Source organism: Lipomyces arxii (genome assembly GCF_038497795.1).
Source record: "Lipomyces arxii strain Phaff 12-163 unplaced genomic scaffold V1512scaffold_19, whole genome shotgun sequence".
NCBI classification, from domain to species: Eukaryota; Fungi; Ascomycota; class Lipomycetes; order Lipomycetales; family Lipomycetaceae; genus Lipomyces; species Lipomyces arxii.
Window position 1 is genome coordinate 61599 of NW_027117718.1, and position 15872 is coordinate 77470.

The following is a 15872-nucleotide window of genomic DNA, read 5'->3' on the forward strand; positions in this document are numbered from 1 at the left end:
AAATAGTATGTGGCAGTCGTCTCTATACGGTTATTCTGGGTACTATTACACGAAGCAACAAAAATCTGTTGAATGGATTTCAATACTCAATTTGTCCAAAAGTTACCAAAGAGTTGTATATAAACATGCCGTTTGATCTGGTCACTTCATTTGATCCGGAATACTGTCCTTCGACTATTACGAAATGGAGATCTACTCGTACTGGGCTACAAATTGTGCTGATTGAGCAGGAAAGACCAATTGTGGAAGGCTACTTTGCTGTAGCGACTGAGATTGCAGACGATAGTGGATGTCCTCATACTCTGGTGAGGTGATATGGATTGATCAATGGATAGTGCTGATATAATTAGGAACATCTAATCTTTATGGGCTCAAAGAAACATCCATACAAGGGACTTCTTGATACACTAGGCAATCGCGCGTTTTCAAACACAAACGCGTGGACTGCGACTGATTCTACTGTTTATACCTTGTCAACTGCTGGTTGGGAGGGATTTAGACTGCTTCTGCCTGTATATCTTGACCATCTGATCAACCCTACGCTGACTGACAGTGCTTGCTATACTGAGGTGCATTTGTATTATACTGGATATTGATTTGGGCCTAACCTAGTAGGTATATCATGTTGACGGAGAAGGCAATGAAAAAGGCGTCGTGTTTTCAGAAATGCAGGGTGTCGAAAACGAGGCTGAAACTATCGCTGTGCTTAGATCGCATAAGATCATGTATCCAGAATCAAGCGGCTACTCTAGTGAGACCGGTGGACTGATGGGTGCATTACGTGTTTTGACCAGTCAGCGCATCAGGGAGTTTTATTACTCCTTGTATAGACCTGACAATCTTTGTCTCATCTTGGTGGGAACTGTTGACAAGGACGAACTTTTGGACACGGTTAGCAAGTTTGATGACGAGCTTCCTTCCCTTGATCTTGCAAACCCAAAACCAAGGTATACTTATTGTATTACCAGATAGTGCGGATAATGACAAATAGACCGTTTGTAGACTCACCAAAAGCACCTCATTTGACAAGCAATGTAATTGACACAATTGACTTTCCTGACAAGGACGAATCTTCAGGTCATATTTTGCTTTCGTTTTTCGGTCCAAGCATTCTTGACTTTGTCACAAACACCGCGTTGCATTGTTTAATGATGTATCTGACCGACAGTGACATTTCTTTACTCCGTCGCAAGATTGTCGAGATTGAAAACCCGCTCAGTACTGAACTGGAAGTGTACACTGACGATTATATTGAAACTGGTTTAAACATCTGGTTACACAAGTATATATTAGTTGACGTTCAAGTTAAAGTTAATAACAATTTAGTGTTCCAACGGAAGAGCTTGGGAATGTCGAGAAAAGAGTGTTTGAGATTCTTAAAGAGCACATCGACAAGTCTGAATTTAACTTGGAGCAAATCCGTGATGTTGTCGAGCGCGAAAGGCTTCAGTACATACTTTCCGCTGAACGATATCCCAGCACGCTAGCCAATCTCGCGATTGAGGACTTTGTATACGGGACTAAGGATGGCAAAACTTTGAACGCGGCCAAGACGTTGCAGGAGTTTGATACGATTCTCAAATATGAAACTGCAGACTGGGAGAAACTAATGCAAACTTGGTTTTTGTACAATCCGCATGCTGCGATTCTGGCCAAGCCTTCAGCGTCGTTGGCCAAACAGCTCAGAGTGGACGGGAAAGAGAGATTACAGAAACGCAGAGAGGAACTGGGTGAGGCTGGTCTTGCGAACTTAACGAAACGACTGAAAGAGGCTCAAGATGAAAATGAGCGAAAGATTCCGAACGAGCTGTTGTCATCCTTCCCTGCGCCAGATCCGGCTAAGGTAAAGTTCATTGAGTCTGTCACCGCCAAAGCCGGACTTGCGCTGTCTGGCGCGTCGAAGCCTGATAACGAAATACAGTCTGTTCTAGACGCTGATGGCGCGGCGTCGCTGCCGCTGTATGTTCATTATGAGCATGTTAAATCTAATTTTGTCAGTGTCACACTTGCCTTATCGACAGCTGCCATTCCGGAAGATATTTTGCCGTACTTGTTCATTTTACTTTCTAACTTTTACGCCACGCCCATAGTGTTGGACGACGGCACTGTTGTTCCGTACGAAGAAGTCGTAAAGGAGTTGAAGAAAGACACTATTGTTGAGAGCTACCACATTGGTTTTGATGGCGAGTTTTACGAACTGGTGACAATAGAGCTCCAAGTTGTTCCAAAGAACTACCAGAAGGCGATTGACTGGTTCAAGAAGCTAATTTGGAACAGTAAGTTCGATCCCCAGAGACTACAGATTGTGATTGAGAAGACATTGATGGGCATGTCGGAAGAAAAAAGAGATGGTTCTTATGTATGTTTGGCAATCTTCGTTCGCTACTTCTACTAATTACTTTTTAGATGGTCAATTCCGCTTCAAGACGATTACTTTTGAATAAACGGTCTGCACGAAGAGCACTGGAGGTTTTAGAGATGGAGAGTTTGTTGAAAAGGTTGTGCGAAGTTGTCAAGAAAGATCCAAGCGATCTTGTGTCAAAGTTGGAGCAAGTACGTACTACTTTGTTTACTCCTGAGAACGTACGGATTGTCATTTCAGCAGACATCAAACAGCTATCGGGTCCAGTTTCCAGCTGGACTACGTTCCTGCCATCATCTGTCATCTCCGCGTCGTCACTGATGCCAATTCCTCGCACTTTTAACAATGCGAACGACGAAGGCCGGAAACTTGGCGGAAAAGCATACTTGCTTCCGGTTCCTGCCACCGAGTCATCTTACGCCACGTTGCTTACAAACGGTCCGACCGACTTTAAACACCCTGACATTCCTGCGCTCGCAGTCGCGGTGTCGTACCTTGAGGCGGTTGAAGGTCCATTCTGGCGCGGGATCCGAGGCAACGGACTTGCGTACGGGGCTGGAGTGTTACGCTCGATTGAAGTCGGTAACATTGGGTTTAGAGTGTACCGTGCTGCGGATGCGCCGGTTGCGATTGCGCGCGCAAAAGAGATTGTGGAGTCGTATGCAACCGGAGCTACTGCGTTCGAACCGCTGTTAATTGACGGCGCGATCAGTATCATTGTGTCTGCTATGGCTGAAGCGGACAACAGCTACTACTCTGCCGCGTCGCGCAAGTTTTTGCAAGAAGTGCTGAAGGATCTGGGGCCGAATGCAAACCAGAACTACCTTGCCAGTGTGCGGGCTGTGAAGGCAGAGGCCATGCAGGCGGCAGTCATGCAGTTCTTGATGCCGATCTTCAGTGTTGAGACATCGCATGTGTTCATTGCGTGCAACCCGTCTAAGCTCGAGTCTACGACGGACGCGTTCGAGAAGTTAGGGTACGAAGTCTTGACAGATCCGTTTGGCTATCTTGGCGAAGAGGAGGAAGACGAGGGTGGCGAGAGTGGATCGGAAGGATCGTATGATGATTCAAACGAGGACGAAGACGAGTCGGGATCGGATACTGACGAGGATGGAGAGTGAAGTGTACATATGTGAGATAGCTATTGCCGACCAAGTCGAGTGTACAATAAAGTCGCATATATTCAGGGGTAAATGCAAAAACCTTAATAAATATCTAAGCCGCACATTTTTTTTATTGAAAAAACGCATTTAATTTCACGATAAAAAGTCACAGTTGGTGTTTGTAACGTTAATGAACACGATAGTAACTTGTGAAAAATTAGAAAAAAAAGCACGTAAATTAAAGCTAAACATGTTTTAAATAAAAATTAGAGATGCGCCCGGCCGAATATACATTGTAAAACGATTTGCGTGCAAAGAGGAACCAAAACCCGATGACCGTACACACAATTAAACAGAGTAGCAGAAATTAAATACGAAACCGGCGGAGCGTGCAAGAAAACTTTTAGGTAATAATAGTATGGACTGATTGACATAAAAGTTCAAGGACGAGTGTTAAAAATTCATGGCCGCAGTTCACACGGTGATTTCAATTGGGCCGACCGTGCTTGTTGAACTGACGACAGGCGGTGACGACAGAAGCAGCTCTTCGCCGCCTGAGATTGTGGACGCATCGGTCAGCGACGTCATGTTTGAGTCTGCAGACGACGAAATTGAAGTCGACATTCTACTGCTTGAGTTGTTGCTCTGAGGACAGTCCCGGCTCTGTTTCGTGTCAGCTTGAACAAAGGCGATTGATTGGTAAAACTCACGATATGGCCTTGCTCGCCACAGCGATAGCAGGTCTTACCAGCGGTGCTAAGAGGGCCGCCGTTCGGAGCGGTGCAGTCTCTGCTCTTGACACAGTTAGGATTGATGATACGACGTATTACTGAGAACTCACAATATGTCCGAGTTTGCCACACGCATAACATTTCATGGCTTGGGCCTGGCAGTCCCGCGCATAGTGATTTGGTCCACCACACTTGTAGCATGTCGCGGCCCGTCCAGGCATGTAAGGAATGGTCTGCATGATACCGGTGCGCATAGGGATGCCTCTGAATGCAGCAGCCTGGGCCGCGGCAGCAGAGCTCTGCATGCTGAGGTACGCAGCCGCAAAGTTTGAGGCAGCAGCAGCAGCTGGGGTGGTCCCGTTTGCGGCGGCCGCGGCAACGAGGTTGACGCAGTTGCGCGCGACGTGGCCAGGCTGGCCGCAAGAGTAGCAGCGGCCGGTGATGAGAGCGCCGGTCATACGGAGAGTCGGGCAATCGGCTTGCACGTGGCCGAGACCCTGGCAGTGGTAGCATTGCTTGGCTAGATGATAAGTTATTTCTGCTGTGATGTCGAATAGTTTGAACTCACTTTCAGTCGTCCGTGGGTGAGGGCATGCGTTCGACTCGTGTCCTGTGGTGTACTGTTAGGTTTGGCGGCTTTGAGATCGAGAGAAAGAGACTAACCTGGCTGCTTACAGTTGTAACATAACCGTTCTGGTGAGCTGCAGACTTCAGCAAAATGGCCGATATTGCCACACCTAAAGCATGAGAGTTAGGATACCAGATTCGAATATGATATTTGCACGCGTCACAAGGCAAAATGCTGAAAATAGTTTCACACGCCAATCAGATATCTCAAGCAGGGACAATCCACTCGGGATCAGTGACATGATAATGAAAGAATGCATACTTGTAACAAGCCCTTCGTGAGAGTGAAGACATTATAATGTGATAAAGATAGTAAGAGATAGGGAGGTAAATATCAAGACAAATTGCACTTAGCAATTGGGAAACGCGAAGTTACGGTTGAAAAGAAGTGAACGAGCAGGTGACTTGACACCGCGAAAGCAATTGAGCGAGAGAAGTGTAGAAATAAAGGACTGTGGAAGAGTGCTACTGACGGGTTGAAAGAGGGGAGAAAGATTAAAGAGAAGGGAAAGAAGAGACCGGTGGAAGGTGTGAAAATATTATTGTACAGCCCTTTTCGATAGCGATGAGATGGGAACTCAAAAGTAGTTTAGTGAGGTTTTAGGAGGTAAAGCTGGATCACGTAAGATATTAGGGAAGCAGACATGGTTGGAGAGGTGTTATATCTCATTCATTAAATTGGGGACAGATAGGTATTGAGTGGACCGTAGAACAATGCTAGTCGTCCACACGGAACAACGAGACCAGCATTAGACTTCAACAAGCATTCTCGTCCGCAGATCGCTATTTTTCGTGGCCAATTGAGTTCAACTTGATTTCTGACCGTCAATTCTCTTTTTCAATCCGACGACGACTAAACGACAATAAGATTTTAAAAACCAAGTTGTGGTCTGAGCTGCGAACACAGTCGGCTTGATTCGGCTTGATTCGGCTACATTGTCCGGGCAATATCTCCCGCCGTGAGTAGTAAATGGTAGTATCACGCAGTCACAATTTGTGCTTCATAGTGTAGTGTATGTGTGTGTCGTGGTTCAAAAACGAACAGCTCACATGTACATTTGTTGTCTCTTGTAATAATCGGATTTACTGAATCTAAACTCCCCCGGGCAGATGTGACCTTGTTCAGCTCTAAATGCAGAGCTCAAAGACAGATTTGCGATAGCGGCCGGAATGGCTTCAACGTTGCCGGGTAAGTCTCACCGGCGCGGGTCTTATCTGAAGCAATCTAACCCTAATTTTAATACTCTTTCCTAATACAGATTAGTATAACCTTAATTATACAGTCGATAGCGATAACATTAGCAATAGAATAAAGTTTTCTATGGCGAATTATTATTAGTAGGGTTAAAAAGCCTTGTTTAGCGTCCGTGAAGACAAGTACTACCTCAATAATCCCGGGTTTAAAAGAAATCTTCTAGTTCTAGACGTTCAAGTTTATATTATGATCTTATGATCTAATTAGTAGTTATAAGCAAACCATATCACTTTTCATAGCTTATATACAAACACAGGAGGCTGTAAGATATACAATCTCCTGTCAATCTAGTCTGTATGAAACATTACACCTGAATAAGCGTGATCGACAACCGTTCTGCATATAAAATCTCTCGTACGAACTAACACCACATCACGCTTGCATCTGTCACTACCCCCCCCCCTGACATATTTTGACTTATCCGTAACAAACATCTCTGCTTATTCCTTGCGTGCTGACTTGACTAATTGAGCGCACACCACTTTTTTCAACAAATTACACAAAACCCGCTGGTCCTCAGTTTAGGTTGTAGTTTGGCATTCAGTCGGCTTGCTCACAAATCGCATCATCGTACGCAATCAAATTATACCGCCTTAACATCCAGATCCTTCAGACATCCGACAACAACTCCTAAGCTCTCCATAAATCCGTTCACGCCTACTCGGAGAACTCGATCGCTCACGGCTGTAAACTTCGCAACAAGACTCGTGTTGCTCTGACCTACGAGCAGTTCTTGTGTGAATTGATCGGGCTTTAACTGCGGGTCAGGCGAAATCGCTTTATACGCAATCTCTGCTTGCCGAATCGTCTCAAACGGAATCGTAACTGTACTGTTTCCAACTGTTAGCATACATTTAGTAGATTAACGATCAACTCTTTATTACAGCTTATGGTTATGTTGCGTCATCTGGTTTGGAAGTTCTACAAATTGAAATTTTCCAAGCAGAAACTTATAAAAATGTCATGCGGCTCACACTGACGTAGCTCATACTGACTACTGTCTACAGTAAACTCCCCATACGATCCTATCCTATATTTGCAATATAAAAGAACATCTCTGAGCAAATTGTACAGAAGCATAATACATCGTACTTCAAGACAATAAAAGCCTCTTTGAGCACTCATCCATCTCGCATAAAGATTCGCAAAGTACAAATTGTCAAAAAACAAGGTGAAGAAAGTGAAAAACAATATCAGACTATAATGTATAAAAAAAAATAGACAACCCTTTCAATTTAGTATCACAAATAAAAAACGAATCCGTAGTCCACCAATTTTCGCAGATATCCTAACGAATAAACCGGGACTGCCCAATCTCTAATCATTTGCGATCACCATATCTAGAACTCTTACTCCTTTGCATCTTCATCTTCAGCTCCGGCCTCTGCTCCAGATGGAACGGCCTCAGACATGTCTGATGTCCACAGCGTCAGGTTGTCTCTCAAAAGCTGCATTATAAGAGTAGAATCCTTGTAACTCTCCTCGCTGAGTGAGTCAAGCTCCGCAATAGCATCATCAAACGCCTGCTTGGCCAAATGACACGCACGGTCTGGCGAGTTTAAGATCTCGTAGTAAAACACAGAAAAGTTCAGTGCTAGTCCAAGACGAATAGGGTGAGTCGATGGCAGACCAGTGACGGCAACGTCAGACGCAGCCTTGTAAGCTTCCAGTGAAGCATCAGCTGCTCCAGCCCGCTTATCACCAACAGCAAACTCTGCAAGGTAACGGTGATAATCTCCTTTCCTATGGCTCCGTCAGCAAATCTTAACTAAGCGTATCTCATTCTTTACACACATCTTATAGTAAAAAACCTTAGATTCTCCAGTCTTAGCCGATGGAATTAGATGCTTATCAAGAACTTCTAAGATGTCCTCGCAGATCTTGGCAAGCTCTTCTTCGATCTTCTGACGGTACTCCTTGATCAAGGTAACCTGAAAGTCGTTTCCCTTGCTTTCTTCCTTCTGTTCAATAGACGAGACAATTCGCCAAGAAGCACGCCGAGCACCAATCACGTTCTTGTAAGCAACAGACAGCAGATTTCTTTCTTCGACACTCAATTCTTCGTCAGTAGAAGCAACCTGCTTCATGTTTTCAACCATTTCTGAATCAAGTCAGCAACTACGCAGTTACAAATAGACTAGACATTACCTTCATATCGCTCGGCCTGCTCAGCGAGCTTAGCAAGATAAACAGAATCTTCTCGAGATGTCATTGTACTGAAATCATTAGCTGTCCTCATTCGAATAATTGCCTCAACAAAGATTTGTCAATCATCAGTTTGCAAAATCACAGCTATGTTTTGATTCGTCAACCATGTGTAATCAGAATGTGCATAAAAATATGAGTTGACAGAAAAGTAACACGTGTAGATCTACTGTGAAGGTCAAGTGATGCTAGTCTGACGCGCAAGGATACGTGATTAGTGTTGACAACGCGTGTAATTGATGATATTAACCAAAATCACGGTGAATGATACCAAATCAATAATGAATGGATAAGAAATTGTCATAAACATAGAGTCGTCACATGGAACTGGTACTAGCATCTGCCATTGATTCATCACAACAAGCGTACGCATTGCGATTGTTTGAAAATATCCAACCGATACAATCATTAATATCTTTGAATAGACACTTAAATTGACGAATTTGAAAAAAGATGCAAACTGATGACGACCACTGTTGATGAAGCGAATCAAACGAGTACATACGCGGGATAGAGCGGGAAGTGAAAGTTAGGAAGATCGGTGGGGTAATCAGTGAGATGAAGTATAAATTGAATTTAAACAGTGATTGATTGATTATTGCTCCTGAAGATTATTGAGTAGCACAAGTACTAAATAAGCAGTTGATGAAGTTGTTGGAATCGATTCAAATTGGAAAGGGGGAAAAGGGAAATCTGAGGAGGCGAATTTGGTTTGACGATGGACGTTTGAGCAGCGAGCGAGCGATGGGTGAATGTTGTGTTATTACTGTGAAGCACATGACGGCAACGTAAGTGTGAGATACTGTGTGCTTTAGTGCTTTAACTGCTTAATATTTTGGTGTTTAGCACTTATGAGCTGCAGTCACTCATTTACACCAATTTAATCAAAAAATTAGCTGAGTAAAACTCTGAATGCGAAATAATCTTAAAATCAAATTATTTGATGTTAGAAAGAATAAGTGTATTATAAAATCAATACAAGATGAGATTTGTCAAGGTCGCTGAGCTGTTTTAATAGCCGGGTAACCCTTCAACCAACCACGCGTTGGCTCCACAAAATCGTCCCGGTGAATTCCTTTAAGAGTTCACTTCGATTCTACTTTATCGATCTTGTTTTGATCTTTTTGAATTAACATAAAAATATGTTGTCTAACGTTGTCCGTGTCGCGATCCGCCGCTCTCCTGCTCGTCTTATGGCCGTTCGAAACTACTCAGAAGGTGCCACCGGTGCTCCCCGTGGTGAACAGGCCGGCGATAGCTTCACCGTAAGTTGATCTTGTGAAACTGAATCATTGTATGATACATCAGATTGAACTGATTCTCTCAATGGCGTGTATTCGAATCAGTTCAATCATCATACTATAATGATGAGTTTAATCCAAGTAAGATTCTGATATAATTAATAGAAGCGTGAAAAGGCCCAGGAAGAGCTCTACGTAAGTCACAATCAAAGCTGGTAGAATTTATCTGATCCACTCCAAGGTCCGACAGCTTGAGAAGGAGAAGCTCCAGAAGCTGAGGGAAGCTCTCAAGAAGCAGAGAGAGCATCTTGATGTTATTGAATCTCACATGTAAGTCCGACGGTTTTGGTTGGTTTTACCCACTTTCTTACAAATCGTAGCGAGGAATTAGAGAAGAAATAAATGTCATGAAAATTGGCAGTTTAAAACATTTGTCGGTATCTGGTAGGAAAGAAATATCACGACAATATAATCAATTCGTACATATAACACTTTCATCATGGTTTTAAAGAGTAATACATTTGCACATTATTAGACTCAATATTTTACAAAAACGCAAACCAAGAACTCTGTCAAAATCATGCCCAGTCTTTCCAATTCCAGTGCAAATAACCATTCATAACTTTTGTAAACTCTACTCAATCTCCATCGCATCAGTCTCGTTCTTCTTGTCAAGAGCCATCGGCGTTTCTTTAATGTTCCGGATCTTAACACCTGCTCGCTGTTCACTCAGCAGTTCTGCGATTTCTTCATCAACAATCTCAAAGTCGCTGTGAACCCACGAAGGCTTGAGATCTCCACTCAAGTAAACGACCTCGTCGCGTTTGTTAGACGGCATCAAAAGAATTGTAGCCCGTTCCCGCGCTGCAATTGGCGCCGGTGAGCCCAAAATCATCATGACACTAGTAGGATATAAAATCTGCGATTTAGCCAAAGCTGCAACCCCAAGTGGAGCTCCAGGCGTAAGAAGTGAGTTTAAGTGGATCGGGAATACCGACTTGCGATTATCAATCTCGGTCAGAACACCTCGAGAAGATCTCGCCTTCATGCTTAATGTGACGTTATAATCACGCGTGAAAATAGTAGTCTTCAGATCCTTGTGAGGCTTTACTGTCCGTCGACTGACCTGGACTGGGTTGTGCTTCGACAAGTCCGACTCCAGTCCGGTGTAAGAGCACATGGTGATATCAATCAGCCACGCCTCACCTGCCTCAACTATTGACTCGGAATCAACAATCTTCTTCAGGTCGCCCTCGTCTTTATCATCTGCCATAGAATCAATGCTCAAGGAACCCCAAGTATAACCCTTGACATCAACTTCATGCACCGTGTTCTGTCCAACCAAAAACCGCTTTATTCTGCGAACAGTAGATCCCGGCACAATCTTGACCTTGAAAGACTTGGCGACAGACTCGACCACGTCACGAATCCGCTCGCCAGTGATTGGCTTGTCATGGTAGTATCCGGACTGATTGTCATATCGCTGCAAAATCGACCCAAGCAATGAAATCACTGCTTCCTTCGCCAAACTCGTGGCACACACTAAATCAGCAATTGGTCCAGTCGCAGGTGCCACTTGGTCCTGCAGTGGGATCGTAGGCAATGCAATCAAGGTATGCGACACCAAAGACGTATACCCGTCAATATGAACGCCAAGCGATCTGTGTTGTCAGTACAATAGCCTCACCAGTTAAATTTAAAGCATACATTTTAGCAAGATCTCCATTATTCAGGACATATGACGAGTCCCGGTCAATTGGGGAATATCCAGACACACAGTTGTTAATGTCAACGGTCGTAGGCGCAGCAACACCTTTCTCGTCAACATTTTTAAAGATCTTATTTGTTTCCTGCTCTATCAAGGCATCTCCAGCGCTGCAAATGTCGTAAACATTGCTTAGTCGCTGCTCTGTGATTTCTTTGACCAAATACGCCAACACTGACTGCGCTATCCGTCCAGCAGTCACGTACTTGATTGAAATTGGCGAGTCAATAAAGCCAAGTACATTCTTGGCATCTACAGCTTCTTCTGTATCAATCTCTATTTCTTGTAAAGACATTTCTACAGCTTTGACGAAATCTTTCTGTTCTTTTTGATTTCTCAACGCAAAAATATTTCTCCCAAAGCAAACTTTTAATTCAGGGGTCAGGGTACGGGCTGTGTGTGATTTTCAAGGTATTTGTACTAGTCTTGAGAATTAGACATTTGATGTTCCACAACATTCAGTGTCCCTGATCAGTGTCAACGTTCGCGTATTTACAGAGCTCGACTGGATCTGATTGAAGGTACATTTGAGTGATATTGGACATAGAAGATGGTGCGTTGATTACTCCCAAGTCACGGTGTTCTGGTCAAACTGACGGAGCTATAGTTTCGAAATTCGTATGACAATGACTCCATCACATATTCGCCAACAGGTCGCTTGTTCCAAGTAAGTTTGATACTTGAATAGTATGAGGTGATTGTTTTTATGCCAAAAAAGTTATATGGTAATGAAATTGGATTAATTACCGTGAATCAGCTTCTTTTGCCTTTCGCCATCATGTTATGTACCGTCAGCAAATGATTTCTAATGGTTCTTTATAGGTCGAATATGCATTGGAAGCCATCAAACAAGGAAGTGCAGCTGTCGGTCTAGTCAGCAAGACTCATGCAGTGATTGTGGCTCTAAAGGTGCGGTTTTTGGACATACTCGGCAAAGTCTCTGACAAGTTATAGCGAAACGCTGAAGAGTTGGGATCATATCAAAAGAAAATCATCAAAATTGACGATCATCTTGGAATCGCATTGGCTGGTTTATCTCCCGATGCTCGAGTTTTGAGGTACGTTTATGTTTTGGTTAAGAATGCAAGAAGCTGATGATCTGTAAAGCAATTTCATGCGACAGCAAGCAATGTCTTCAAAAATGATTTACGATCGGCCTATTCCCATCTCAAGGATTGCTAGTGCTATCGGAGACAAGGCTCAAAGAAACACTCAGGTTTATGGTCGACGGCCATATGGCGTTGGACTATTGGTAATTGGAAGCGATGTATGGACATACCAGGTCAATGATTTTACAGAGTCGGCTAACGTGCAATAGGAAACTGGTCCTCATTTGTTTGAGTTTCAGCCTAGTGGAACCGTTCTAGAGTACTACGGAGCTGCCATTGGTGCGCGATCTCAGTCAGCCAGAACATATTTTGAGCGACAAGCAGAGCAATTTCCAGACTGCACTCTCGAGGAACTTGTACTTCACGGTTTAAGTGCGCTGAGAGACACTCTCGCGCAAGACAAGGAACTGCTTGCGGTTAATACTAGCATAGGTGTTGTCGGCAAAGACACAAAGTTCACTTTATACGACGACGATAACGTCCGGGAATGGCTAGAGAAGTTGGGCGACGTCGGAAACAATAGGGGCCGACAACCGGAGGTAGAAGCGGTGGCCGATGTTTCTGTGACTGATGCACCTCCGGCTGAAGAAGCTGATACCGCGGAGCCAATTGAGACTGACGACGCGTGATGCTGTGTTTGTATATACACAATCCATATATATATATAGCTATGAATTTTGCTGTATGTGCTTTGCATGACTCTCGAGCCACAGATTAAACATAACAAACTTTTGACTTATAAACCTTAAATTAAACCCTGAAATTGAGTTGATGACGAAAATCTCCGGCAATTGCGCGACTTGACCTGAAATTTGACTCAAATTATGCATAGAAACAGACAATTACTGTGTTTAAACTGCTATAAGATAAAAGATAAATTTCTAAATAAATCTGTCATACCATTGTGGCGCATACGAGCAATCTACGTAATTCTAGCGGGGGCGGGGCTTGGCCTATACGGTGTCGTTCGTTATCTTAGATAGTTCTGGTTACTTCCAGCCCAATCGTATCATCTTCAAGTCCACAAACTGTTTTACCTCGATAGTCAGGTCTTGAAGTTAAGTTTCCTAGGAGATAACGTCGTTCGGTAGTCTTGGATTTTTATAGGTGAAGCTGTAATGCCAACCGGACAAGAGGAGCCTCAACAGGGCATGAGCTGGATAAAAAAGCTCATGCTTTTCATGTCTGTTCAGTTCTTTATTGGTGAGCCGTATAGCAATACTAGTGCGACTAAAGTACTCAATTGTGCATAGGTCAAATTGCAAACAGGTTTAAAAAGACAGACAGTGGTATAATAGGTCCAGACGGACAGTCTGGAGCTGAGCAAGCGGTCGGAGCAGATGGGCAACCTTTGTTTGAATATTCTCCTGTCCCCCACAACGTCTTTCCGTACTGGGCACCTAGCACGCAGTATGATGTGCGATTGTTTTTAAGCGATGACGAGTACTTTGACGATTGGGAAGCACAGCCATTTTTGAGCGGATACAATTTGACATTGGGAGACACTGATTACAAGATCGCTACTACTGGGTACATCAACACTACTGAGGTAAGTTTTGTTGCCTTAAGTTGATTACGCTGACAAGAAAATTTAGTCGCAACGCAACAATGGTAGTGTCTCGGCACATTTGTACATGTCTAAGTCTGGATCGATCTATAATCCTACGGCTGTTGGCTATGATCCTGGGAACTCCTATTCTCTGCATTTCCGTACGTATATATGTGGCAACGGTGACGCTACGGAGACGATATGCTGACACGCCACGCAGGTCTGTCGCATTACATGCCTCAAAAGAAGGTCAAGAAACAGAAACTTCTCATTGGAAGCTCTGATTCAGACGAAGAAGTCGAAGAACCTGAAGTCAGCGGATCGCCTTCAATTATATCTTTGTGGCACCCGAACATTACTCTGGGCGTCGTTCCATCCGGCAGATTGGACTACATTTCAATGGCACCACCTATCAGACAGTGGGTTGCATTAGAGCCGACTGGGATTCGTGACAAGACTGGCAAAGATGGATATTACTGTAAGTTTCACTGTGGGTGAAGAAATGTGGCTGACGGTTTAGATCCTATTGTATTTTATAATCAGTTCTGGCAATTAACCAACCAAATGAGTCCAATCAACGAAACAGTCACGTATGCTTGCCTTTTATTTATTTGGCTCTGCTAACCTACATTAAGGCAATTACCAATCTCTATTACGTTTGCGCCTGAGAAGTTCTGGAAGTTCCAGATCATGACATCGTTCGACGCCGGTCTGAAGATGCAGCTCGCGACCAACCAGCCTGGAGCAAACGAGATGGAGGAGCTCAAGCGGGTCATTATCGACACTAACATTTACTTACTCGGAATTACAGTCGGTGTGTCAGTTCTGCACATGTTGTTTGAGATGTTGGCGTTCAAGAATGATATTTCGCACTGGAAGAACAAGCAGAACCAGGTGGGGACATCAGTCCGCACAATTATCGCCAATGTTGTCATGCAGACCATAATTTTCTTGTATTTGATTGACAACAGCGATAACACGAGCTGGATGATCATGTTTACCCAGGCTAGTGGAATTTTGGTTGAGGCGTGGAAAATAACAAAGGTCATGGACTTCAAGGTAAGTCTTGATTATATGGTCTAGACTTTTTTAACAGTTACAGATTGAGCCAACAAATGGAATTATTCCTTACAAACTTACAATTACCGACAAGCATGAACTTAATGAAATTGAGAAGAAGACTCAGGAGTACGATCAGGCAGGTGTATCACTGTTGCATAATAGCCTGTGTTAACATTTTTAGATTGCATTCAAGTACCTCTACATTGCGTGTGTTCCATTGCTGTTGGCATATGCCGTTTATTCTCTCATGTACGAACCGCACAAGTCATGGTACTCGTTTATTATTGCTACACTTGTCGGCTCGGTTTACGCGTATGGGTTCTTGATGTTGGTTCCTAGTATTTACATCAACTACCGCCTCAAGTCCGTCGCGCACATGCCGAGACGGGCTATGATCTACAAGTTTTTAAATACTTTTATCGATGACTTGTTTGCATTTGTCATTAAGGTTAGTTTTACTCTGTTGCGTAGGATCACAACTGACAGGTATTAGATGCCGATTCTTCATCGTATTGCAACGCTCAGAGACGACGTTATTTTTTTCATTTACTTGTATCAGACTTGGTGAGTTATAGAGTCCTGTATTCTGTTCATCAACTAACTATTACAGGTTGTACCGTGTTGATCCGACTCGTGTCAATGAGTTTGGGCAGGTGCTTGAAGAAGAAAACAAGAAGGACGAGTCGGAGGAAGTCACTGATGCGCCTGTCGAAGGCGTTGCATCGTCAGCCGAGCCTGTGGAGTCTGAAGTTACCAAGCGGAAGTAAAAATGAACAACAGATGATTTTGTAACATGTTGAAGTTAATAATACATAAAGTACAAGACCCTCTGCAAGTGTAACTAAGCGTAACCAGGATAAGTG

General features: G+C 43.6%; 8 protein-coding genes across 8 annotated transcripts; 4 read left to right on the top strand and 4 right to left on the bottom strand.

Annotated features, from left to right (window-relative positions):
- Positions 1-47: 47 nt before the first annotated feature.
- Positions 48-3584, top strand: V1512DRAFT_266509 (Metalloenzyme, LuxS/M16 peptidase-like protein). The gene is made up of 6 exons (XM_066917109.1): positions 48-305; positions 351-569; positions 616-947; positions 992-1282; positions 1327-2359; positions 2407-3584. Exons 1-6 carry the CDS (start codon positions 126-128, stop codon positions 3481-3483), a joined length of 3132 nt encoding a protein of 1043 aa, XP_066769905.1. The 5' UTR covers positions 48-125; the 3' UTR covers positions 3484-3584.
- A 465-nt stretch (positions 3585-4049) lies between these two features.
- V1512DRAFT_211486 (zinc knuckle protein) lies at positions 4050-4944 on the bottom strand (the record flags this gene model as incomplete). The annotated part of the gene is made up of 5 exons (XM_066913536.1): positions 4050-4259; positions 4307-4474; positions 4586-4716; positions 4765-4806; positions 4860-4944. Coding segments are annotated over 5 exons (636 nt in total), but the record flags the coding sequence as incomplete, so codon positions are not given.
- A 1290-nt stretch (positions 4945-6234) lies between these two features.
- Positions 6235-7072, bottom strand: V1512DRAFT_266519 (CTAG/Pcc1 family). The gene is made up of 2 exons (XM_066917110.1): positions 6963-7072; positions 6235-6908 (listed from the first exon to the last, which is right to left on the bottom strand). The coding sequence occupies exons 1-2, from the start codon at positions 6983-6985 to the stop codon at positions 6662-6664; spliced, it is 270 nt and encodes an 89-aa protein (XP_066769907.1). The 5' UTR covers positions 6986-7072; the 3' UTR covers positions 6235-6661.
- A 355-nt stretch (positions 7073-7427) lies between these two features.
- On the bottom strand, positions 7428-8290 carry V1512DRAFT_211426 (14-3-3 domain-containing protein; the record flags this gene model as incomplete). The annotated part of the gene is made up of 3 exons (XM_066913532.1): positions 7428-7821; positions 7873-8179; positions 8227-8290. 3 exons carry the CDS (start codon positions 8288-8290, stop codon positions 7428-7430), a joined length of 765 nt encoding a protein of 254 aa, XP_066769908.1.
- Positions 8291-9271: 981 nt separating this feature from the next.
- Positions 9272-10065, top strand: V1512DRAFT_266524 (mitochondrial ATPase inhibitor, IATP-domain-containing protein). Its single transcript, XM_066917111.1, has 4 exons — positions 9272-9548; positions 9690-9719; positions 9766-9854; positions 9905-10065. The coding sequence occupies exons 1-4, from the start codon at positions 9426-9428 to the stop codon at positions 9924-9926; spliced, it is 264 nt and encodes an 87-aa protein (XP_066769909.1). The 5' UTR covers positions 9272-9425; the 3' UTR covers positions 9927-10065.
- V1512DRAFT_242381 (peptidase M24, structural domain-containing protein) lies at positions 10004-11619 on the bottom strand. The gene is made up of 2 exons (XM_066914282.1): positions 11232-11619; positions 10004-11185 (listed from the first exon to the last, which is right to left on the bottom strand). The coding sequence occupies exons 1-2, from the start codon at positions 11582-11584 to the stop codon at positions 10159-10161; spliced, it is 1380 nt and encodes a 459-aa protein (XP_066769910.1). The 5' UTR covers positions 11585-11619; the 3' UTR covers positions 10004-10158.
- A 133-nt stretch (positions 11620-11752) lies between these two features.
- V1512DRAFT_266530 (nucleophile aminohydrolase) lies at positions 11753-13141 on the top strand. Its single transcript, XM_066917112.1, has 6 exons — positions 11753-11842; positions 11897-11956; positions 12112-12198; positions 12244-12347; positions 12397-12556; positions 12608-13141. The coding sequence occupies exons 1-6, from the start codon at positions 11840-11842 to the stop codon at positions 13025-13027; spliced, it is 834 nt and encodes a 277-aa protein (XP_066769911.1). The 5' UTR covers positions 11753-11839; the 3' UTR covers positions 13028-13141.
- A 238-nt stretch (positions 13142-13379) lies between these two features.
- On the top strand, positions 13380-15841 carry V1512DRAFT_266532 (cleft lip and palate transmembrane protein 1-domain-containing protein). Its single transcript, XM_066917113.1, has 10 exons — positions 13380-13601; positions 13652-13947; positions 13994-14108; positions 14168-14425; positions 14468-14537; positions 14583-15006; positions 15050-15145; positions 15191-15457; positions 15503-15573; positions 15620-15841. Exons 1-10 carry the CDS (start codon positions 13517-13519, stop codon positions 15774-15776), a joined length of 1839 nt encoding a protein of 612 aa, XP_066769912.1. The 5' UTR covers positions 13380-13516; the 3' UTR covers positions 15777-15841.
- The last annotated feature ends 31 nt before the right edge of the window (positions 15842-15872 follow it).

What these genes read in the sequence shown, in the direction of transcription:
- V1512DRAFT_266509 (XM_066917109.1), top strand. Translation starts at nt 126, where the DNA reads ATGCCGTTTGATCTGGTCACTTCATTTGATCCGGAATACTGTCCTTCG. An exon ending in GTGGATGTCCTCATACTCTG is followed by an intron (nt 306 to 350) that starts GTGAGGTGATAT and finishes TGATATAATTAG; the next exon opens with GAACATCTAATCTTTATGGG. An exon ending in CTTGCAAACCCAAAACCAAG is followed by an intron (nt 948 to 991) that starts GTATACTTATTG and finishes AATGACAAATAG; the next exon opens with ACCGTTTGTAGACTCACCAA.
- V1512DRAFT_266519 (XM_066917110.1), bottom strand. Translation starts at nt 6,985, where the DNA reads ATGACGCAACATAACCATAAGCT. An exon ending in ACGCAACATAACCATAAGCT is followed by an intron (nt 6,909 to 6,962) that starts GTAATAAAGAGT and finishes AGTTGGAAACAG; the next exon opens with TACAGTTACGATTCCGTTTG.
- V1512DRAFT_266524 (XM_066917111.1), top strand. Translation starts at nt 9,426, where the DNA reads ATGTTGTCTAACGTTGTCCGTGTCGCGATCCGCCGCTCTCCTGCTCGT. An exon ending in AGGCCCAGGAAGAGCTCTAC is followed by an intron (nt 9,720 to 9,765) that starts GTAAGTCACAAT and finishes ATCCACTCCAAG; the next exon opens with GTCCGACAGCTTGAGAAGGA. An exon ending in GATGTTATTGAATCTCACAT is followed by an intron (nt 9,855 to 9,904) that starts GTAAGTCCGACG and finishes TACAAATCGTAG; the next exon opens with CGAGGAATTAGAGAAGAAAT.
- V1512DRAFT_242381 (XM_066914282.1), bottom strand. Translation starts at nt 11,584, where the DNA reads ATGTCTTTACAAGAAATAGAGATTGATACAGAAGAAGCTGTAGATGCC. An exon ending in AATGGAGATCTTGCTAAAAT is followed by an intron (nt 11,186 to 11,231) that starts GTATGCTTTAAA and finishes CTGACAACACAG; the next exon opens with ATCGCTTGGCGTTCATATTG.
- V1512DRAFT_266530 (XM_066917112.1), top strand. An exon ending in CAGTGATTGTGGCTCTAAAG is followed by an intron (nt 12,199 to 12,243) that starts GTGCGGTTTTTG and finishes GACAAGTTATAG; the next exon opens with CGAAACGCTGAAGAGTTGGG. An exon ending in TATTGGTAATTGGAAGCGAT is followed by an intron (nt 12,557 to 12,607) that starts GTATGGACATAC and finishes AACGTGCAATAG; the next exon opens with GAAACTGGTCCTCATTTGTT.
- V1512DRAFT_266532 (XM_066917113.1), top strand. Translation starts at nt 13,517, where the DNA reads ATGCCAACCGGACAAGAGGAGCCTCAACAGGGCATGAGCTGGATAAAA. An exon ending in GGTACATCAACACTACTGAG is followed by an intron (nt 13,948 to 13,993) that starts GTAAGTTTTGTT and finishes AAGAAAATTTAG; the next exon opens with TCGCAACGCAACAATGGTAG. An exon ending in CAAAGGTCATGGACTTCAAG is followed by an intron (nt 15,007 to 15,049) that starts GTAAGTCTTGAT and finishes TAACAGTTACAG; the next exon opens with ATTGAGCCAACAAATGGAAT.